Source organism: Cimex lectularius, unplaced genomic scaffold (genome assembly GCF_000648675.2).
Source record: "Cimex lectularius strain Harlan isolate CLEC.00 unplaced genomic scaffold, Clec_2.1 scaffold13, whole genome shotgun sequence".
Classification (NCBI taxonomy): domain Eukaryota; kingdom Metazoa; phylum Arthropoda; class Insecta; order Hemiptera; family Cimicidae; genus Cimex; species Cimex lectularius.
This window is the reverse complement of record NW_019392649.1, coordinates 1120478-1145175: the sequence shown is the minus strand read 5'-3', so window position 1 is coordinate 1145175 and position 24698 is coordinate 1120478. Positions and strand designations below refer to the sequence as shown.

The following is a 24698-nucleotide window of genomic DNA, read 5'->3' as shown; positions in this document are numbered from 1 at the left end:
AGAAGCTGTTGGCGTTTCTCACAGTGTGGTCTTCCGGGCTTAAGTCTGCTTCCGAGGTACTGGAAGTGGCAATAGTGGAACCCATCGCAAACAGAATCCCAAAACGAAACGCCGAAACGAATCTAATAGAGTAATAGACCAAACCAGCGAGGTAAGGCAGACCAAGATGATCGCTCAAACTCAAATTAAACGCCAAATTATTCTACTTAACAAAACTGGAAATTTTTGCCTAGGGAAAAATTATTATTTACTATTTTTTCGTTACTGTCCTTATGCTTGAATTTGTCCATTTTTTGTTTCCTCACGAAAAACATTATTTTCTGTTTCGCCACTTTTTTTACGGGGTTGAGTTTTCTTTTCAAATCTGCACTCCAGTTTGTTACGTATTTGCAATAAAAACCTATACTTAGGTAATTGTTCTATTTGAGTTGGGCTTTTTTTTTTTTACAAAAGAAGTATTTAAAATTTTCTTATATTAAAATTTTTAAATTGTTGCATTTCTACTGTGAAACAGTTGAAACATCGAAATTTTTATGAATTTATGTAAAATCATTTATGATTAGGGAGGCTGAATCTTTAAGTGTGTGTTGGTACTGGGTTCGAATCCAAACGTATACTCGAAATTTTCTTTGGGTTATTTCAACTAATGGGGGAATATAAAGTGTCAGTCTTCAATTTTTCAAGTGTAATTGGGCATACTTTATAACACGATTTGTGTATTTGTTTTCCTTTCTCCTAGCCACGGTCTGAATCCAGGATTGTACGTACTTCGGAAATAAAGCACGTAAGTATTTTCCGAGGAAGTCGGAGGCGGGTCTGGTTTAATGGCGGTGGTTTGACGACACGATGCCATAGCAACTGAGTCGATGACGTCACGCAAAAACTTTACTCTGCAAAGTATTATATGTGAGCGGTTTTTCCACAACTTGATTAATACCGCGGATCACGCACTACCGTCGTGCCTATATTCCAAGTCCCTCATCGCACCCTTCAAAGCCGGCTACATTCGCTGGAATACACAGCACAATTCTGTTTAACATATTTGCTTATGTTAACGAAAAAAATGTACGAAGTCCAAATATCTCCAACTGAACAAATAATAGAAATGATTCTGCATGTACACTGAATAACAACTTCAGACCAGGCGATATATTAATTTCAAAAATGGTCTATTTTTATTATTTATTATATCGGTACTATGCTACATTATATATTACGTTTTTTATATATTTAATTTTATTTGTATATTTTTGTCGCCTTAAGGCAACCAGGTGAGACTAAACCCACATAAACGGTCTGTCGTGCGGTATTAGCCTAAGTAACGCCCTAAAATCGTCCTAGGTCTATTATACCTCAATATATGGTACTTTCAAAGTACGAAAAATAATTGGAAGTGAAGTATTTTTAATCGTTTATTATAGGCTGTTGATTAGATGGGGTCTATGAAGTGCATTTATTGTTTTAAAGGTTTCTTTTAACAATAGAATTATTTTGTGTAGTATTTAATGACCGTTAATTAACGTTCTCAACACGACACACAACCGTGACACATCTCAGAAAACACACACTTTAAGCCCTGAAGATGATCTCAAAAAAGATCGAAACGTTGGCACGATAAAGAAAATTTTGTTCTAAACCTACATCAAACCAGACCGCATTTCACAATCTTTAAATAGAAATAGAATTATTGTTGTTCTTGATATTATCAAACAAATATGCCCCCATTTGTTTTATGCATTAAACAATTAAGCAGATTTCCAACGTTATTTGTAAAATATTTCGTAGGATTTCTCTCTAAGGTCTGCTGGTGATGAAACTATAGCTGGGTCTTTTCCTACAAATTTGATCCGCTTGTTCTCGCTGTTTTGGCTTGTCAGACGTATGTCAGTGGTTCTTTTTTTAAATTTAAGTTAGTGGATGTTAATGACCTTTCATGTTTTTGTATCTGTTATTTATTTCTCTCATAAACTGACCGATATAATTTTCTCCTCATTTGCATCGTTATTATTTAATGATGTTTGTCTCATGAGTTTTTCAATTGTTGTTTTTAATACGGTTTTTACGCTTTATTTGTTAGATGTAAGAGGCGTAATTAATTGGTTGTTTGTTTTTGGTGTGTCTTCTATTTATCAGTTTAGTGATTATGTGTTTTGTTGCTGTTGTGTTATGTTTTCTTGTTTGTGGTTCGTGGTTGTATTACACATTGGATTCGGCTACAGATTTTAACCTTTCGTCGTGCATTTGTTTGCCATTAGTTCGAGTGCGTCAGTTTTTATGTCTGATTATTTTCCGTATATGTCGAAGTAAAGTTTATTGCGAGTGTTTCTAAAAGTTTGCTCAAGAAAGTTAATATTGTTGTTTTGTCAGTTTTGGGCAGTTGAATATGTTTGTATGCTAGGGGTTTTATGTTTGTTGCTTTATTGTTGTTTTTGACTTAAATTCAGAGAATGTTTCTTTTCAAAGTTTTGTAATAATACTAACGAAAATAAATACGTCGTTAATAATTATCAAAACATCGGAAGTTCTTTCTTCCCGGAATTATACGTATAAATTTTTAGTACTTAAATCGGTAGTTGTGATTTTTCAGTTTCCACGCCGGGTTTGGTAATTTTGTTATATGATGGGCTGCATTTAGTCCAGATATCCTTGGATTACGGTTCAATCCCGTCTGCGCCCATCCCTATGCCGGGTTTTTTGTCTACTTCCGGTGTATGAAACACTTCCTGGTTGCAGAAGCTGTTGGCGCCGCAGATCGATAGAAGAGCAAAGCGCAAGCTTGGATTTAAAGAGGAACTGCTCAAAAGGAGGTCTCCCCGTTGGGGTAAAACGCAAAACACGCTTTGGCTACATCTGTTTTCTATTCATCTTGCTGACGGCTAAAGTGATTATCTGCACCGATCTTTTGTTGCGGTAGAAAATCCGATACCATTAGGCAAGATTACGATTTTGAACAATTTATACTTAATTTTTACCGACAAAATTAACACCTACGAATTTTTACAGTTGAAAACAGTTTGTTTAAATTACAATCCTGCCTCTTGCACGATGGTCATACAGTTTTTCCAATATTTTGACCTAAGTAAATAGGTTTTTAAACCTGTCTGCTTCCTCGTTTCTAATCATTTAGGTTGCATATCCTTTATAACATCCCAATGAATTGACATATCGATATATTTGAAATTGAAAATTTAAAAAATGGTGAGAAACGACTCATTGGAAGACAGGAGTTTTTTTGATTGATACTTGTATCACCATCAATGTGATAATAGCCACTGCACAGTTCTCGGCTCTTTAGCAAAGAGGGCGTAGGACTTTCTTATGACGAGAATCTATGGATTAAAGGATTCATAATGACTGTGAAGGTGTTGTTCGAGCTTGTGATAAGTGAGTTGGATTAAATCTGAGGCTGTAAGATATTTAGGTCTCTATGTGCAGTCTATGGAACACATCCAGTCCATCAGTCAACACTATGGTGTTCTACTAATGATAAATATGCTCGAACATTTTTGGAACGGTCAGACTTTGTCTACAGTCCTTAGTACCGTTCTATTTTTTTTTATTTCACACAAAGATTCTTATAATTTGAGGAGTTCCTGAAGATTTTTTCCTATAGTGTGCGAAGGTAAGGTGGCGATGATGGGATTAGTTGTCAGCTGTCTATACCTGGTAACAAAACCGTTCAATTTTATAGAATTTTCGCTTATAACCAATTATTTTCGTGAAAGATTGTTCAGGTCTTCATTAGCATTACTGGATCGAAAAAAGTCTGACGCGAGTGACAAGACGATAAAAGGACTTTTTAGATATAAGTAAGATTTTTTTTTTATTATTTTTTTTTATTTTTTTATTTTTTTTTTAAATAAGTAAAATATAAAAAAATAGATATAAGCAATTTATGAACCAGCTTGTAGTCTGCGAAGTGTTAAACCTATCGGAAAAGTTACGCTGTATCGCCATCTTAAGTAACACAGCTGTGAAAAGCAAATCTGGATGATCGGAAATTACAAAACTAAAACATACTTTCAAAGTAGAAGTGTGTGGTGATTAGTGACCTTTAATCGATAATTATTCAGAAATCGTGATGTGGTCTGGTGTGATGTAGGTATCAGAAAAACGTTTTCTTTATCGTGCCAACGTTTCGATCTTTATTGAGATCATCTTCAGGGCTTGGGATTTACAAACATTGTTTACATTTAACAAATAGATTTAGGATGTGGAACAGTGAATTTATACAATGCAAAATATATTTTTTATATTCAATCAAAGTATTTCTACTCACTCAAAGTGAATGTCTTCTGTGTAATTGTGCCATTTTTGCTTGTCGTGATTTAGAGATTGCTGTTTCTGAGCAGTGCTGCAGTGAGATTTTGCTGTTTTATGTAAAATCTCACTGGCACTCTCAACACTTACAGATTTACAATGTTTGTAAATCCCAGGCCCTGACGACGATCTCAATAAAGATCGAAACGTTGGCACGATAAAGAAAATGTTTTTCTGAAACCTACATCACACCAGACCGCATCTCACGATTTCTGAATAATTATACTTTCAAAGGTTTCCATTTACTACCTAGGCTGTTTTTGGTCTGCCAGAATTGTTTTGGCATCTTGCCATCATCACAGTACAGGAAGGTATATATTCAATGCTTCGCAGTCCTCAAGAGAATTTGTGTAGAATGTAAAAAATATGGCGTTTATTTTGGACTAGAATAATCTGTTCTGAAACGTGACCGTTTTATCTGTTTTACTCCAAGTGTTTTCTAACAAAAATCCAAAATTTTAAAGGTTATCAACAGCGAACTGTTCAAAACACCCACAATTAACGAAATATGGCAAAGGCCATTGTATGTCTTTTGTTTTTAGCATTTGTGTACAAATTTATAAGATTGATAACAAATTATCTTTTCATTTTCATTCTTTTAAATAATAATTTGAAGTTCGTTGTATTTTGTTCCCAGCTGGTACAAAGGTATTATATATCGCTAATGTCATATTTTAGTTGAAATGTGTGCACGACTACCTGACGGATAGACGACCTCTGCTCGTAGCTGGGTCGATACATCGTTACTATGCAATCTGAGATTCGCTGGAGAAGGGTTTTTCTAACTCTGAAACATCTTCAATATTTCAACGGTTTTCATAGAAAATTAGAAAATAACAATAACGAGATAGATAGATAGATAGGTAGATAGATAGATAGATAGATATAGATATATAGATAGATAGATAGATATATAGATAGATAGATAAATAGATAGATAGATAGATAGTTAGATAGATAGACAGATAGATAGATAGATAGACAGATAGATAGACAGATAGATAGATAGATAGATAGATAGATAGATAGATAGATACATAGATACATAGATAGATAGATAGATAGATAGATAGATAGATAGATAGAGAGAGAGAGAGAGAGAGAGAGAGAGAGAGAATGTGAGAGTTTTATTGTGGAAATATAAGAAAAATATTTTTTGAATATTTATTATTTTACAAACTATAACGGCTTCGCTTTTTAAACAATACTGTGCCCAGTAATTTTCAGATTTCTAGAAAATTTGTATTTCCTTGTTCCTCGATTCACTCTACATTCATATTTCACATTTGTTTTAATTAGAATCGTTTTTCAAATGAATCGATTTATAGTTTACTTATTCCGTTTCATTGCTTTATTTTCGTTGTAATTTTCCCATTTTTCTGTTACCCTTTGCTCTCAGATGGCAAGTAAACGGGACGGTTCCCAACGATCGCATTATTCCAGATATATCTCCAGGGGTGGGTTTTTTCCCAGGATATCCCGTCTGCATAAATGTTGCGGCTGGTCTAATCTCTCACCGAGATAGGCAGCCCATTGCGGACTATCTCTCCTCCGGAACTGTAAGGTCCCGATAGTTCTGCAGATATACCCGGCTTACAATATCTCTAAAATTGCACCTTTTCCTCGCGATTTTCTACCAAATCCAGGTGTTAGATACATTTAATTTCACCGAGCGTGAAACGTTTCAGGAAAATGTGCCGATAATTGCACATTCTTTAACTAATTGATTATATTATTTAAATGATTTTCGATGAATCTGGTCCATCTTCTTTTGCTGTTTTATATTTGAATTTCTATTGGCAAAAAAAAATCCACTGCTGATTAGATTCACCAAAGCCTACATGGAAACAGAGACAAGAATTTAGAACAGAATAGCAAGAACAAATGTGAGAGGAATCATGAAAACTCAAAACAACAAAACAACACCTTGACAATACGAACATTAAAGACAAGAAACAATTAATGAACCAGGAATTGCTGTGTGAGATAGAAAAACACAGGAAAGAATTGTGAAAACAACAGCTCTAATAGAAAAAAAAACTAGAGTGGGACAAAAACACTAAAATAAAACAATTAAATGTAAAAATAAACTATAAACAATTTATTATCAGAATGTTTTTCTTTTTTCTGACCGCCCAACGATCAATTTTCTGTTCTAGTACTTAAGCAGTGTATGATATATATAAAAAATAAGAATGACTTTTGAATTTTTTAATGTCTATTTTGGCTTGCCTTCTTCATTGTTTTGTCCAGACGCGACTGTGTATTTCCCTCAATGTTGTGTCGTCAGCATTTACAATTTAATTGTCAGAAATTTATTTATTTATNACTAGACGAGAGTCTGACGTCTTAACCACACGGCTACCGCGGACCCCCAGAAATTGTTTTTATGCCGTTTGTCGAAATACCAGAACAATGATTCTGGCAGTGTCATTGTTTGTCAGGTTTATAAGCAGGTAGAGGACGATTCAAGCCTTCTCAATAAGGTATGTAAATCTCGTCTGACAGACCAAAACAGTGAGATGATAAGAAATCATCAAGCTGCATTTTGACAACGTTGACAAAATATTTAATTTTTAGTAGCAGACCTAGAGTTTGTCGTTTTCACTGTGGCATATCCTGGACCTTTTAGTAAGTCAGACGCGTATTGCCATTTTGACTTGTTCGGTGGTGGTTTTGATATATTTCTAAACAATTGATCTGCCGAATCAAAAAATAAATTTTCGTTGGAATAGATTAGAAGATATAATGAAAAACCCAATCCAAAAATTTGATACAGATTTTGACAAATTCGAAACAGTCAAACTGATAGCAAAGTAAATTTACAAAAATTGTGGCAAATACAGTTTTACTATATTAATTTCAATTAAATCCAAAAAAAAATTTAAAGATGAATTCAACAATAGATTCAACTCTTATCAGTTTAGCGTCATAGAAAAAGTAAATGAAGGATAATCCCTGCTGAACTCGTCTGTAATCAATAAAAATTGAAAAATTAAAAGCCTGAGATACTTTAAAAGTAAAATGTCAATTAGATTGGACCTTTCTAATTGTGCGTTGTGTCACGTTTCAAAAAATGAGATCAATCGTGTTGTCAGCGAAAGCTTAATCGGCAATTTTATATTAAATTTCGTTCACACCACTCCAAGTTGAAACAACACAATCAAAATGTCTACTCTACCCAATTCTATTATAAACAATTTATGATAATTAAAATTACATTTTATATTGTGTGATAAAGAAAAGAATATGATTTAAAGTATTAAAATTTATTTATTTAGTGTATTTTCAATGTAAACCGTGGATAATTCAAATTTGAATAAAAATAAAAATAAAAATGTTACAAAAATAATTGTAATATTAATGGTTATAAATGATTTTTAATATTTTTATTAAACAGTTTTATTAAATAAAAATTCACTTACAGTGTTATTCTAAGGTTTATAATTTTTTATAATAAAAACCATAATTAAATGAATTATTAGGTAGCACAATATATGTATTATTAGTATATAATACATTAGTACATTAATATCAGTAAATAAGTTTGTGTATTTGAATGTCAGTTTATTATGTAAGTGCCAAATCGGATAGCGTGAATCAACAACACTGCTGAAGTCGTAAGTCGTTCAGCGAAACGAACTTGATCCACATACTTTTCAATGTCATTTAATGACAGTAATTACGCGCTTAATGGTTAAAATAATTTGAGATGAATGATAACAGTCTCAAAATAAATTACGGTTTTACGTTATCCTCTTTGAATTATTTTTAAAGCAATGTTTGAAAGGTTAAGTTTATGCAATTTTTTTAGAATTTGAATGTCTGTAAAATTGATATAAGACATGATAACTTAATTTTTTCACTACGAAAATTTTACAAGATAATCTAGCCGAAATGAAAGGTTGAATCTTTGATCGTTTTGTAAACTATGCAGAAGTTAATAATTAAAGTATGAATTTTCAGTCAGACGAAGGTAAAATTTTATTAGCGCACCCTTTCTGATTTCATATTCTTCGGTGTTGTCAAGATTTTTGTGATTTTCATCCTTTTTTTATTGTTAACGATCATTAACCATTAATGCCATTGACTTAACAGGTATTTTGTTTGCTTTATTCATCTAAGTGTTAATGTTATGTTCTTTTTACACATTTTTCTTCAACAACTGAATGTTTTTATACAATATTTGAAACGAATTGAGTCAACAGATGAAGTAAACCGGAAAAGGCTTTTTTAATAAAGTTCCACTTGGAAAAAAATTCCTTTAATAAAATTTTCTAAATTCCGAATGGCATTCTACAGAGAATTTTTTTTGGGGGGGGATTTCATAGACAAATTTGAATTTTTTGTCTTTGGCTTAGTTTGAAATAAAAGGTATGGCGTTTTATACGACAGGATTTTTTTCGTATTCTCCGTTTTTCGTTGTCAGAAATTTTTTTAAACAAAATCTTTATGCATTTCACCGAGTTTGAGGCAGTGCGTAGTTAATTCAAATGTTTTTCGACGAGCTAGAAAAATAAAAATGGATGGCACTAACTAAAAAGCAGCCTCGGAACAACTCATAGTCCCAAATCCATATTGTGGCATAAACTTCGGCCATATGAAAGGAAAATTGGAAACTTGGGTGTATAAAGAGCCCAACAAATACTTTGGATGTAAATCAGGCAAACAAAAAGATTACATGGAACAACAACCCAATGAGAGGAAGAGGAAATCCTCAACAGAAAAAAACTGGTATAATCATCACTAGGGACCGGATTTAAATCAGATCTAAAATATGGTCATATATATATTTTTTTCAATAGATAATTGGAATCAGGGATTTGGCCCAAATCTATATGTTATCGTATCTTTTTTGCCAAGTTTCTTCTATTTATTAAGCTTTCTCTAGGGCTCTACAGAAGTATGAACATAATTAATTTAATGGCATAGGATCACAATAAAACAATGTTTACAATGAACTTACAGATAGTTAGATAAAACATATAAGTAAAAATAAAAGCGACACGTGTTCATGTACTTTGGTCATTTTTTTAAAATTTATGGTTTTGGACTTCGTAGGTTGATTACAAATATTGTTTTATTGTGAGTCTACTCAATTAAAAGAATTATGTTCATCCTTCTGTGGAGCCCTAAGGAAGGCGCAATAAAAAGCCGAAAGATTGGCAAAAAAGATACGACTAATTCATTTTGGACCGCATACCTGATCTCAATCATCAATGGTCAATCACAGATAATTCTCTGTGTGGGTTTTAAATCTTTTTAACAAATGTACAAGTAAAAAAAGAAAAATATGTAAATAAAAAACATTCAGATATGACTGTTAAAAGTATTTTATAATTTACATATATTGAATACCTTGCAAAAAGGAAGAATTTAACAAGTTAATAAAATAGAAAATAAACCTTTTATTTTCAAATGTATTGGAAATAACGTACATTATTAATTTTTTTTAAAATAAAAATGTTTCTTTCTAGTGCTAAAAAATTCGGTAAAATAAAAACGCCTTTTTTTAAATGTTAGGACTTTAAACAAGGAATTATACAAGTTTAATTATCTTATGTAATTGAAAAATATGAAAAAAGTACAATAAAAACGTAAACATTTAATCTCCAAAATGATTTTAAATGTACATTTTAAAATTTTCTCGAAATTTATTGTTTACGTCCTGAAATCTTTTTCTCTAAAACCCTTCTTACATTTTGTGTTCATTTTTTAAAGTTTTTAATAATTTTATTGTTTATTTTGTTAAATATTGATTAAAGTAAAATCGTTAAACTTCTAAATTTTTACAAATATGCAAAATGAAGTACGGTTTATTCACATATTAGGTGAAACGTTTCAAACACGGAGTACGAAGCTCAGAAAAAAATGGGAATACATGTAAATTCGGTACCTATTTATCGCCTTAAAAATTGGTCTACCAATGCCAAGATACCAATGTCGATGATGTTTAGGAGAGACAGAGACAACTGAACATATAGTATTCAACTGTTCTGACATAGCTAGAAAAATGTTATGATATCTGGAAAAACCGCTCTTGCAGCTAGAAAACTTGGAACCGGAATGGTAAAAGAATTCCTTATTTTATTTTTAAAAAAATCTTCCAGGAAAATCCATTAGAAGAGATGGGCACAATAGATGAGTTTCTCAAAGGGAAAAATCACTACGACTCCAAATAGAGAGGAAAAACTAAAACTAAAAAGCACCATATGGATCTATGCCATGGTGGATTAACACCGGAGGTCAGACTCGCTCAAATTTACAACACATCTGCTAGAACTAAGCCGGAAAAACTTCAATTTATTAAATTCTGTTAACTGGGAAATGTCGGAAATATTGGAGGTGGCAGAAGATTGTACGCAGGTCATCATAGGCCTTGAGCAACCAATAACTAATAGTTCATTACTACTCCTTTCTGTAAAACTTGATTAGTATTCCGTACAGCTTGGGCATAGCTTGGGTATGACCGAGTTTGAACTAAGAAAAGATTGTTATGAAAAGGAAACTTTAAGAAAAATTAACAAAAGTTTAGTTTTCCAATATTGCGCTAACACCCTATAACCAAATACTAGGAAGGTGGATGAGATCGTCCTAAATTACACATGGAGACGATTAACGGGATAGCTTTTCGTCTGATGTTTAAAACAAACAATTTTTGTGATAGACGTTGTCCTAAGTGGAATAAAAGGAGAGTCTGGGAGCCAGGAAGAGCGGTACCCAAGGGAGTGACGGGGTCAGTGGTATGACTCCACCTGCCCCACAACCGCTTGCTATTACCGCGATAAAATAATTACGAAAAAACCAGTTAGAGTTCCCGTTGGGTTAGCGGGGAGATTTCGTCGGATGGTGGGAGAGGGTGAACGTCCTTTAGGTGAGCAATGCCCGTTATGTTTACTTGCCTCCCGGTAGGACGGACGGTCTGATTCATTCCCGGCCCACTGGGACACCATCTCTGGGTCGAACCCGTTGCAATGATGATGATGGCGTGATCGGTTAAAATTTCCCCTAGATGGAAATTATAAAAACATGTTAATCTGGGTTATGTAGCCGACGTCAGAACTGGTGTCAGCAAATTACAGCTGATTTTTCAACAAAATCGTGAAACAGTTGGCTAAAGACCATTAAAAACTTTTATAAATGAAAATCTATTATTATAAATATGAAAATTCTGAATCTAAAAGTTATTTTAGTTATAGGTATACAAGGAATCACTAAGAATTCAACCATAGGAAGAAACAGACACACCAAGCCTTACAATATTTCTAAATGATCTAGCACTAAATAAGTTCATTATTTTAATACTTAAATTTTAAAATTAAAACTGTTTTTATCTCAGTCGGTTTTCAACAAACGGTGATTCACGTCTAACGGTTAGTTAGCTATGCTGGACATTTCCATAACCAAATTAGGGATAAGCGATAATGTTATGAACCCTCCAGTAGTTAAATGGTAAGAATATCTTTAATTTGGCATGCAAATCAACCAGACTAAATTTTTTTTGTTCTTTTAATTTCCCAGGTTAGACTTGTTGCTTCAGTGTATGCAACATATACTCATTTCAACGAAAGGATTAAACTGACCAGTAGCGTATGGACATGAACTTCCATCCTAGGCTAAAATCTATTAGTTTTTTTTACAAAAAAAACAAAAAATAAATATATATATAAACATAAAAAACATTGTGTATCGTTCAATTTTATAGCATTAAGAAGGAAGACTGACAAAAGGAGTATAATTGAAATTTCGTTTTATTAATCATTTACGGAATTATTTTTCAATGAAACTCAATTTTAATTGGAAATTGTTACATCGGACATAAAACATCAAATATTTGAAATATTAGTCTGAGTTTGAATTGAAATGCAGCAGATCAATTTTGATAGAACTCAACTCCAGCATGGAGTTACAACGGTACATTGACTTTTCTTCAGTGGTTTCTCACAAACATTACCATCTTTAAAAAAAAATAAATAAAAGGCCCGATTGATTTGTGCAAATGGACGCATCCAACCTGCGTGATAAACTCTAGCTTGGTCGTTTCACGTTATTTTTTATCCCCTTGCAGAGCAAAATCAACATCAATCTCAAAGAGCAGTAGACAATAATGATCAGAAATGACCAATGTACAAATAACCTGGTACCAAGTAACGTATCAAGTAAGTGCAAATCTCAATTGCATCATTATTTTTAACGTGGTTTGGGTTTTATAAAATTTCGACAATTTTAATATCTGCTGTTTCAATTTTGTTCATCAATATTGCAAAAGAAAATGGTTTGTCGTCCTTACTGTATGTCAGGGAGATAAGCAGGGAGAGAACCAATTCACCGCTGAAGATGACAAAGAGTAGAAACTCGTCTGAGACGATGATAGACAAGTGTGATCACAAGTGATCAAGTTAAAGGTATCCGTGGTACAATAATTAAATATTGCTATGATTTTTTCCATTTTGACATTAAAAAAGTAGAAAAACTGCATCTTTTGGAACTTGGTTTATCTTCGAAAATTTTGGCCAGCAATATTGCAGAAGAATAGTAGAATCTTCACTGTATGTCCGGGGATATAAGTAGGTAGAGGAACTGACATACAGTCACAGCTGAAGTTGGAAGCGGTGAAAAACCAAAACTCGTCTGACAGATCTAAATAAAGAAAGATGTACAAACATGATCAAGTAAAATGTACCCGTTGAACAATTATTAAAAATTGCTATTGTTCTTTTTCTATTATGACCTAAACAACTTAGCACAACAGCATTTTCGAACTTGGTTTGTGTTGGCAATATTTGTGTCCAGTGTTTCAATTTTGGCCAGCAATATTGCAAAACAGTAGGTTTGCCATCTTCACTGTATATCAGGGATATAAGCGCGGAGAGGAATTCATGAAAAAAAACAACCGCTGAATGTGGTGAAAAGTCTCCTCTGACAAACCAAAACCAATATAGACTACGATCAGAAGTGATATTTTAAATTGTGCTATGGTTTTTCCATTTTGATCTGTATAACGTAGCACAACTGCATTTTCAAACTTGGTTTGTGTATAGCTTGTCATCTTATAAGTAGGGAGAGGAACTGACACAAAGTAACCGCTGAAGATGACGAAAAGCCGAATCTCGTCTAACAGACCAAAATCAAAACGGACTATGATCAGAAGTGATCGAACTGAAAGTATCCATTGATTTTTAATTAAATAGTACTATGATTTTTCCATTTTGATATGAACAACGTAGCACAACTGCATTTTCAAACTTGGTTTGTGCTTGAAAACGTTTTACAAGGAATAGAGCTTGTCATCTCATAAGCAGGGAGAGGAACTGACACAAAGTAGCTCTGAAGATGACGAAAAGCCACTATTCGTCTGACACGACAGAGACACAACAGACCAAAATAAATCTCAAAGAGCGAAATACACAAATGATCAGAAGTGACCAAGCTACAGGTAACAACCTAGCATAGCTACGTCGTTTTAAACTTGATTTGTGTTTGACAAGTTTGGCCAGCAATACTGCAGAAAAATAGGATTCGTCATTTTCACTATATTTCAGGTTTATAAGCAGGAAGAGGAACCAACAAAATTCTACGATGAAAGATGGCTAAACGCCGAAAAAAACTGATGAAACGATTGCTTATGTTTATGGTGTAGGTCATCTACATAGACCAAGTTTTTCAATAATGCTTCTTTCTGTAAATCGTTTACTTTTCGAGATTTCCGCAGTTTTCTAATCCTTCCATCAGATTGCAAACGTTGTCAAATTTGAGTCGGAAATTCACCTGGCGCTTCAACAAGGATCGCCGAAACAGGTTCAACAACCGGCTATCACGGCAGGCGAATCCCTTGCATGCCCGCCCGTCCAAATCTACGGCGATTGTCCGTTTATCAAACGCGAAACGGCGTTCTATCACGCCGAAAATTGTGCGAAGATTTCTTCATTGGCCGATATTTCCCTCGGCCGACGGTTCCGCAATCGCGGAGTGAAAACAGTAGTTATACAGGTGTATACCCCATTGAAAATTCACTTAATAATCCGCTTTTATTATTTCATCAGTATGATTAAGCACAGAAGATTGGAATAACTAGATTAGACAACCCACCCAGCCCTCCAACATACTGAGAAAAAAATTCATAAAGATTAACCAGTATATATTTAATGCTTTAAAAACGTCGGAATTTAATCAAATTAAACCTATTGATATCGACAAAGGATGTCAAGACAAATCGAAAGGCACCAAAACGATATTATTATACTAATGATTATTTGGAGATCGTGAGATGCGGTCTGGTGTGACTTAGGTTTTAGAAAAACATTTTCTTTATCCTGCCAATGTTTCGATCTTTATTGAGATCATCTTCAGGGCCTGGGATTTATAAACATTGTTTACATTTTATAAATGCAGGATGTGAAATAAAATTTAAACAATGTTTATAAATCCTAGGCCCTGAAGATGATCTCAATAAAGATCGAAACGTTGGGATGATAAAGAAAATGTTTTTCTAAAACCTACGTCACACCAGACCGCATCTCACGTTCTCGAAATAATCATTAACTAACGGTCACTAAACACCACACATTATTACTAATTGTGGTTGAACAATCTGAACATAAATATTCGTCAAGTCCATTTTCGTGGATTTTGCAAGTATTAATTACGTATGCGACACGCAAGCTGATAGTAGATAGTACTAAATGAATCAATGACAGTTACAACCCTTTTCCTTGAGTTTTTTAAACTTTTTTCTCCACGAATTTTACAATGGAAAAACAAACTTTATTGATGAAAAGTTTTCTTATCAGAAGTAGCGGTTTTGGCATGTTTGACACGTCCAACAAAAACGGAACCAATGGATGGTCAAGAATATGTACAAGTCCTCAGGAATTATCCAATTGATTTGGTTATTATTGATATTTTTTAGCTTTTTACTGTTTGTAACAAAAAAGAATAAGACAACTCATTTTTTTGACATTAATGACAGCGATACCGGACCAACAAAGCTTGAGTAAACATTTAACAAAAGCACATAGATTCACGTCATCCTATCTACTCTATTCGTTTATCAATTATTTCTTTGACATATATCTTAAGAGAAAATATTGAGAAATTTCTTCAGTTTTGATCACTCTGGTCCACCTACCCAAGCTGTTCTGGCCTGTTAGACGAGTTTAGTTAGACGAGGTTGTGTATCGTCAGGGATATAAGAAGGGCGAGGCACGATATAGAGCCACCTCTTATGGTAAAAAAAACCGCTTCTAACGGACCGAAACAGCAAGGATGACCAAATGACTAATGATAGCTACAAAAATATGTACTATTTTTTGAACCTTGGAACTTATTTATTTGTCGGTTTTAGCTCATGAGCTACTGAGACAGATCTGAAAATATAAAGTTTAGGTACTTTTTGCTATAGTGTACATTGGCGAGTAGAACAACCTTTCTGTTATAATATTGATTTTTTTACCGTACTTTAAAAAAGGTCACGTGGTTAAAAAATATTGTTCTGTCAAGAGTAAAATAAAGTTAATGCTTTGCTCTACGTGATTGGATTTATTATGGTGTTATTAAAGCACATAACCAATAGGCGCTAATTTATTTTATTTACTGCAACACTTGTGAAAAAAACTTAGTGGACTGTAATTAATTAAGGTATTCAGTTGAGATAAAAAAGTCAATGGCACGAACGGGATTCGAACCCACGATCTTCGACTTGATACGCCGCTGCTCTACCACTTGAGCTATCGTGACCTCGATCTACTCGGACACCAACCTCACCTTTTGAATTTTCCCTCCTTTTTGCCATTTTTATTACGAATTAGTGGACTGTTTTGAGCTGGATCTGTTTTTATCTCAAGCGTTTATAAAACTTTTTGAAATTTTATATTTTAAAAGCAATAAAAAAATGTTTTGACAAGATCATTACTTTTAGTACATACGAGAGCAATGATCTAGGTTCTTACCACCTTACATTCTGATTTTATCTTTAAAGAAGTAGCCGTTTTAAAAAGAGCGTCCCTCCCTTTGAATATCGCACAAAATATCAAACTCACCTCTAATAGTGCTCGGCATCCTGTCAGCTGTTCATAATCCAAAATCGGGCAGTGTAATCCGTAACAACACTTCACTGACTGTTTACGTTAGAACGATATCTAAATGCCGGAAAACTCCACCAAAAATATTGTCAAAAACGCACTTTTTTTTTTTTTTCCCCAATTGTCAGGAGGGTGGTCCGACGAATGTTCCGTCGTACTCGAAATCCTCTATTGTGTAAAACATGATTTTACCATTATGGACTGGAGTGGGGAATGCTCCTCGGGGTACGGTTCGAGTCGGAGTAACGGAGAGCTGGTGGGACCACGAACGGTACAGTTAGGCTAGCGGTCCCGAACCGGGCCGGCCCCCTCTACGCTCATCCCAACTCCTACATCATCAACAACATTTTCACTATTCAAATCTCCCCACTAGGTGCATACCTGATCTATCCAAGGGCGCCTGGGTGTCATTGACCACTGGTGGCCTTGATACCACTTTCCAGATAGCGACCACCCCTTCGCAGCATCCCCTCCTTGTCTGTTATCTATCCTTTTAATTGCGCCCAGGCCATCCGCTTCTTCACCCGACGAATCTTAGCGGACGATGCACGTGCCATGCATTAATTACTTTGTTAACACCCTTATTTGTAAATCAATATTCTTTCGAGGGTTGAAACACATTTTCTTTGATTTTATCTACTCTCCAATCTCATACATGAGACAGTAGCGCGCAGAAGTGAAATTAATTATTTTCTACACAGAAATGTATGAGTAAGAAAAATAGTATTGACATAGCTATTTAATTGATTTCTGCCCTCTATCGTTTCTCAATTGTGCAAATGTCTCAATATAATTTTCTATCTTTGGGTTATTTCTCAATCTGTTTAAAAATTAATTGTGTGTTGTTCGTACCTGTCAGAGTCTTTATCTTGTTTCTCCTTTCTCTCCTCTCTCAAATTCTCTCACTCTCTTTCTATTTCTCAGTTTCTCTGTCTGTCTGTCTGTCTGTGTCTGTCTGTCTGTCTCGCTCTCTCTCTCTCTCTCTCTCTCTCTCTCTCTCTCTCTCTCTCTCTCTTAGTCTCTCTCTCTNCTCTCTCACTACCTCACTATCTGTCTATGTCCCTTTTTCTTAGTCTCTCTCTCTATTTATCTCTCCTCCTCCTATCTCTCACCCTCTCTGTCTCTATCTATTTATCTATTTATCTAACAATCTCTTTTTACGTTGCCTGTACGTTATCTTACTTCATGCTATCAATTTACCTCATAATTACTATCGTTCTCTGTTTGTCGTTGTATGCGTTGTTAAATCTGTCTATACTTTCATCTATGTTTATTTATATATTCATATATCGACTATATTATGTATTGCGCTTCATTACTGTAATTGTTTTACACTGACTTCAATACTTTGATTTTTCCATAGCTCTCTTGACTTCCAGCAGTTTTACCGTGAGTATCACCTTTTGAGGACTGTTGCGTGATGAATCTGTGCTTTGGTCGTGCAAAGTGAAATAAATATTTTTCTGGAAGCTTGAAAATCAACAAAAATTATTTTCACAAAATAATTCCTCCATAAAAGGCTCGATTGTTGTTTCTGTGGAGACACCAAATAAAGAAAATATGATAAATGTTTTGGTGTATTTTTTTATTTCTTTATTTTTATTTGCATTGGTAGCTTGTAGTTCAACTTGTAAATATGCTTTTATCGACTAAGAAAACTTTGGGATCTTTGTTATTATTTATTAGTTATTATTATTTGTTATTATTATCTTAGTTATTATATTAAATTATTTATAATTTTATTCATTTATAATTCAATACTACTTTTCACTACAATTCAATACATCGCAGAGAAATTTTGGCTAATGGTTTTAAACGAGATCATAATATTTATCCAAATACCAATTTGAACTACAAAAAAATTATCTAGAGCACTCCAGTGATCGGATTTTTACTTTATTTCTACCAAAATGTCTTAAAAGGAAGTAAGTTTAAATAGGGAAAATGGAAAATAAAATTGATTTTTTAGGTAGTTCTAGATCTAGGTAGTTCTAGATCTAGGTAGTTCTAGATTCCTCGTCTGCCTTAAGGTCATTCCGCTTGATTTGAAGACCACCTTGAAATTACGGTTGCCGACGTTTGTACCACGATATATTCTAGGTCTCGAACCGCTCGATCTTCGGCAGGGTTGAGAATCATAAGAATCCGCTGGCCGTTGACACCGAGTCGGCGTGTCGTTGTCGTACTGGCCTCCACTCCAAACCGAGGCTTGCTGACGTCGCGAAAAAAAAGTCCGATTACAATTGTGGACAGAGTAAGCGATTTGCAAAGTCGGAACGTGGAATGGTAGAGGGGAAGGAGCTTCCTTTCCAAGTGCAGACCGGACGGTGCCACGCCTCTCTCCCGAAATCGAATACGCACGTTCGCACAACTACGAAACTCAAACTGCCGTTCAGGCTAGCGGGATCGCTAGGACGCCACATTGCGAAATATCCCGGGAGAGAAAAAAGTACAATTCATGTTTTTGTTGGTTTGTGACGACCATACAGTTCAATAGAGGCTTATCAGTTTACCTGTACTTATTAATTATATACATTACAGTACAAATTGCCATTTATTACCGAGTAGAATATAACTTACAAATAGAAGGAAACATTGGGCTATAGATAGTACTTCGAGCCAAACGAAATTGTAATATTTCCTAAATAAATCCACCACATCCTAGGTATGTTTAATTCAGTCAGCCCCTCCCTGCTTATATCCCGGAAATTGACAAACTGCTTAAACGCCCCTGACGAACCAAAAAACCGCCCTGCTTACACTCTGACAACCAATGAAATGGCGAAAGGTCGGCATAGTAAAAACCAACAGTCACATATTTTGCTCAAAAGAGACTCTAGTAGGTATATAAATAACAAATCACAGTAACTGATTCAGTGCCTCAATCTGCTTATTTCCCTGAAAGTGGTACATTTTTCAAACGAGCCTGATGAAACACAGCAGCTAGGGTAGGCTAGCCAAATCAGAAATGACCAGGCAACTTAACAAGAAATCTTATAACAATGTGACTCAATTGTTTCAAACAACGAAATTAAAACTTATGACAGTGGGTTTGATTCGGTGCCTCTCCAAACGAAGGTGGGAATTGCTCGAACATGTTCTGACGAATATATGCTTGTCAGTACATATAACCGAGTACAAAACATAACATACAAAGATAATGAAACGCTATGGTATGACCAGATGTTGTCCGAGTCAAACGAAATTTTGGTATTTGGTATTGGGGTCTCCGAGTTGTACTTGGTCGTTACTGAATATTTTGATCTGCCTATTTTCGCTTTTTTGCTATTGTTTTACGCATTTTGCACATATTCAGTGTTGGATTTGAAACGGTGTATCTACCCGCTTATATCCCCGACAACCAGAATAAGACGAAGTACAACACCAAAGAGGCGAAATTGTTCCGGCTCCTCTTCATGGGTACTCAACAAGAAATCTCACATTTAGTAGTTAAGTATAAGAAAAGGACTCGAGCAATAAACTAACGCACAAACCAGCAGGTGGCGGTGGGTTTGATCCGGTGCTTCTCCTGATTAAGTCCCTGAAGGTGGCAAACTGCTTAAACGCACCTGTCGAACAGCACTAACGATGATCGGAGGAGCAAGTTATTAAGAAACGACCAAGATTGACGTAAGACCTAAATACTTAGATTTGTTCACTCCTGTTCCGGACGAAATCCTAATATGATGATCGTTTGCAATTGGGTCGTTACCGAACATCCTTAACTCTTCTCACTATTTTGGCTTGTCAACCTCAATGCAGGGTATGGGTCGGTGCCTCACCCTGCTTATAACCTTGAATAAGGCGTAACGTCAATCAACACCAAAACATCGAGAATAGGCGGGTAGGATGACCAAGAACGACCGAACAACAAGTTCATCACCCTGCGGATAGAAGAAACGTCCCAAGATTTTCTATTTGGATATATTTTTATAATCATGAAAAACATAATTAGAGTTGATAGGATGACATTCTTTATGTTTTGTAAATGTTTAGTCTAGCATTCTTTGTCTGGTATCGCTGTCATTATTGTCAAAAATGTGTGTTTCATAGTGACCTGTTGTTTCATAATTTGTTGAAATCGTGAGGAGCGGTCAAGAATGAGGTAGTTTAGAAAAACACCTTTTTCATTTTTTTGCGGACGCTTCGACCTTTATTCGGGTCATCTTCAGGGCTTGGGTAAATTACGAAACATTTGTTGATTGTAAAAAATATAATTTAAGATGTAAATGTAAATTTTGAACCAAATATTTCATATTCACATAAAGTGATTTCAAAAATTTGTATTGCCTAATTTATTATTGGTACAGTAGAAAATCGAAAAATATATAATTATATAAATGCTGTTAAGAATTAGTACCTCGCTTTGTACACTTCCAATTGGTAATTTTGGTTTGCAAGACGTGCTTTTTTTCAACTTTGCCGGTATAAGCTTTGCCATGCTTATATCCCTGAAGAAATGAAATGTCAGTAGACACTAAAATAGCGAGAATAGGCGGGCCAGGATTATTATAAACTTCCAAACTACAGGTTCATCACCTTGAAGATCTCAACAAAAAAATTCACACTTGTAAAAAAAGTTTTTTTATTAAATTTATTAGTAGTAAAAATTAATGACGATTATCCAGTATAAATGATCATTTAGCAAAATAAGTAACTGCAATGACTTAACCGTCCGAAACAAATCGTAACTCATGCCCTGGGTCCTACTTGCGCTTAACAGGGCTTTTACGACGGTAAAACGCTAGTCAGTGCATTCAATTAATTACTTTTCTAATTACTAGGCTAATGAATGTTTTTATGACAATCAATAAATGTTGACCTTTCTTCCAGCCCGCCCGAGGAGGAGAAAAGGAGAGGCAACGTGACAGTGATCATCACGGGTTCAATGACCTCGCAGCCTTCGGCCTTAAGCTTTTTCTTCCTTTCGGCTTCTCGCTTCCACCGCTAGCCAAGCCTTCAGTTGGATGTCTTCTCTTTCACCTTTCTTCCGGACGAATACCTCTATACAGTTACAAGCTTCTCTAAATAAAAAACCACGGCAATCATATGAAAATTGGAATAAAAATATTCTAAAAAAATAAATTTCCCTCTTAATATCGTTCTTACAATTAATTTAAATTTCGCTAATATCATATTTCATTTAATTCAATTTGGAAAAGATTGTGGTATTCATGATGACCTCTATTGAATTCTCGCTTTTTTATTGCATTTATTTTTCTTGTGAGATTTCTTGTTTAGATCTGTGAGGTGATGGTCCGTTTATCCTCGCTGTTTCGGTCGTTTGACACCTTCAGATGTGTGAGCAGGGGAGTCACTGAATCAAACCGCCATATGTTTGTGTGCTATTTTCCTTGTTATTTGATTTCCTTTTTTAGCATATTTATTAAATATGAGATTACCGGTTTAGATCTGTATGGCGATGAACATTCTTGGTTCCGATTATTTTAGGCCAATTCTAGCATTTTTGTTTTGTCAAGCGCGATTGTGGTAGTTTACCATACCATGGTTATAAGCAGGGAGAGACAACGAAATAAACACACCGCCATTAATTAATCAACTTTTTTAAGCAAATTTATTAAATATAAGATTTCTTATTTAGATCTACGAGATGGTGAATATACTCGGTTCCGATTAATTTGATCTTCCTAACCTAGATTTTTGATTTGAGAGGCAGGTTTAGGTAATTTGACAATATCAGGGATATAAATAGGTAGAAGCACGGAAACAAACCAAATTAGTTTTGGATTTGTGTGTTAGTTTACCTCATCCTTGAAATTCCTCGTACAGATCTGTTGTTTGATGGAACATAAAACTTGGTCGTTTTCAATTAATTTTGTGCAAATCCTACCTTTTTAGTTTGTCAGACGCATTTGCGTAGTTTGCCTCGCTCAGGGATATCACTGAATCAAACCAATCGCCGTTAGTGCTGGTTTGTATTATTACTTTATCAATTTGTTTTTAAATAACGTATTTACTAAAAATGAGTTTTCTTGTTTAGATCTACAAGGTAATGAACACACGTGGTCGTTTTTTATTAATTCGGTTCGCCGATCCTCGCTGTTCCTGCAGGGTGAAGTACCTAATCGAACCGACCGTCACAGTGGTGGTTTTGTGTTAGCTCCTTAGTTGAGTCTTTTTTATACATATTTATTAAATATGAGATTTAATTTTGTGTACCTACTAACGAAGTTGGAGAGAAGCGTAGACAAATTCGTCGATAGTTTGTCTTCTTCACTGGTTGTCAGGGAATAAGCGGGGTGAGGCACGGTCTCAAACCCCACACTGAATATGTGCGAAATGCATAGGACCAAACCTAAAAAACGAATATATGTATACCAAAATATTCGGTAACGACCAAAGTCGTCAACCGGCAAACACTAGGAGGAAAATCACGATTTCGTTTGACTCGACGAGCATCTATACGAAGCACAGTGTTTCCTCATTTTGTATGTTGTATTCCGTTAAGTACTGCGGTTTCGTATATTCGTCGGACGCATTTGGACAGTATGCAACTTTCCGGGCAATAAATTGGGAGATACCCCGAATCCATTCAGCGCTAAGTGTGTATGTTTTATTTTAATTAGTTGAGTCCGTTTGTAAATATATTTATTTGATCCACCTATCCTCGGTGTTTCTGTTCGCCAGGTGCATTAAGTAGTTCACCACCGTCAGGCATATTTGCTGGGAGAAGTTCCGAAACAACCCCCCCCCTCTATTAGCGCTGAAGTTTTTTAAACATATTTTTTAATACAATTAATTAAGGTTTTTAGTTGAGATGAAAAAAATTTAATGGCACGAGAGGGATTCGAACCCACGACCTTCGGCTAGATACGCCGCTGCTNTGGTAGAGCAGCGGCGTATCTAGCCGAAGGTCGTGGGTTCGAATCCCTCTCGTGCCATTAACTTTTTTTCATCTCAACTAAAAACCTTAATTAATTGTCTTATATTAATTGGTCAAGCGGACCACGAAATTAGTGAATTAATATTTTTTAATATGAGATTTCCTGTGAAGAACATAGTTAGACGTTTCCTAATAATTTGGTTGGTCAATCCTCAATATTCCTGATCGTCACGTGCGTTTATGTAGTTTGCCACCTTCAGGAATGTATGCAAAGAAAGTACCAAATCAATACCATCGTCATCAGTGATGGTGTGTTATTTTACTAAGTCGTGCCGCTTTTTGATGTAATTTATTAAATATGAAATTTCTTGTTAAGATCTGCCGGTTGATTGAATCTGAACCTTGGCCATTTCTGATTTACCCCGCCAACCCTAGCTGTTGTGTTTCTTCTGGCTCGTTTGGGAAATTTGCCACTTTCAGGGAAATAAGCAGGTTGAGGCTCTTGAATCACACACTTTTGAAATCAGTTGGTGTGGTGTGTTATTTTTACATACTCGAGTCTGTTTTGAGCAAAATATGTGATTATAAGGACGGCGGGGAGAAATGCAAAAAAGAAGACCAAAAAAGCGAATATATTCAGTAACGACCAAGTACAAGTCCATCAACTCGGAGACCCCAAGACCAAATATCACAATTTCATTTGACTCGGTCAACATCTGTGTATGCCAAGCGTTTCATTGTTTTTATGTGTCATGTTTTGCACTCGGTTATATGTACTGACAAGCGTATATTCGTCAGACATGTTCGAACAATTCCCCACCTTCAAGAAGCATGGAGAGGCACCGAATCCAACCCACTGCCACTGTCACAAAAGTTTACATGTTTTGATTAATTGAGTCAGATTGTTTATATATCTATTAAATTTGAGATTTCTTGTTAAGACCTGCCGGTGGATTGAATCTGTACCTTGGTCATTTCTGATGTACCCCGCCAACCCTAGCTGTGTTTGGTCTGGCTCGTTTGAGAAATTTGCCACTTTCTGGGAAATAAGCAGGTGGTGGCACTGAATCAGTTGGTGTGGTGTACTATTTTTACCTACTCGAGTCTCTTTTGAACAAAATATGTGATTATGAGGACTGCAGAGTGAATCGGTGTTTAATATGCCGACCTTTCGCTATTTCATTAGTTGTCAGGGCGAGGCAACGTATAACGTATAACTGAAACGTATAACTGAAGATGGCAAAATTCCGAAATCATTTGATAGATCAACGCAAATAGATATGGCATACCAGAATGACTAGAACTGACCAAATTATAACATTAATAGTTCGGACATCTACAATAGTACAGGCTTCTCTTATTTTATTACATTCAATTAAGTATCATTTTCATTGGGAAGCAGTTCATAAAATGAAAATTCATGAGTTCAGTTAGTTTTATTAAAGAATTATTAA

General features: G+C 35.0%; 1 protein-coding gene and 1 long non-coding RNA gene across 2 annotated transcripts in view; one reads left to right on the top strand and one right to left on the bottom strand.

The window, feature by feature from the left end:
• The window catches only part of LOC106664467 (probable nuclear hormone receptor HR3), a 132464-nt gene extending 115747 nt beyond the window's left edge, over positions 1-16717 (bottom strand). Inside the window, exon 1 of the mRNA XM_014390174.2 lies at positions 16359-16717. Coding sequence (XP_014245660.1) covers positions 16359-16377 — 19 coding nt within the window. The 5' untranslated portion in view covers positions 16378-16717. The remainder of the gene's footprint in view (positions 1-16358) is intronic.
• The window catches only part of LOC106664475, a 177961-nt gene that overhangs the window by 128697 nt on the left and 24566 nt on the right, over positions 1-24698 (top strand). The window lies entirely within an intron of this gene.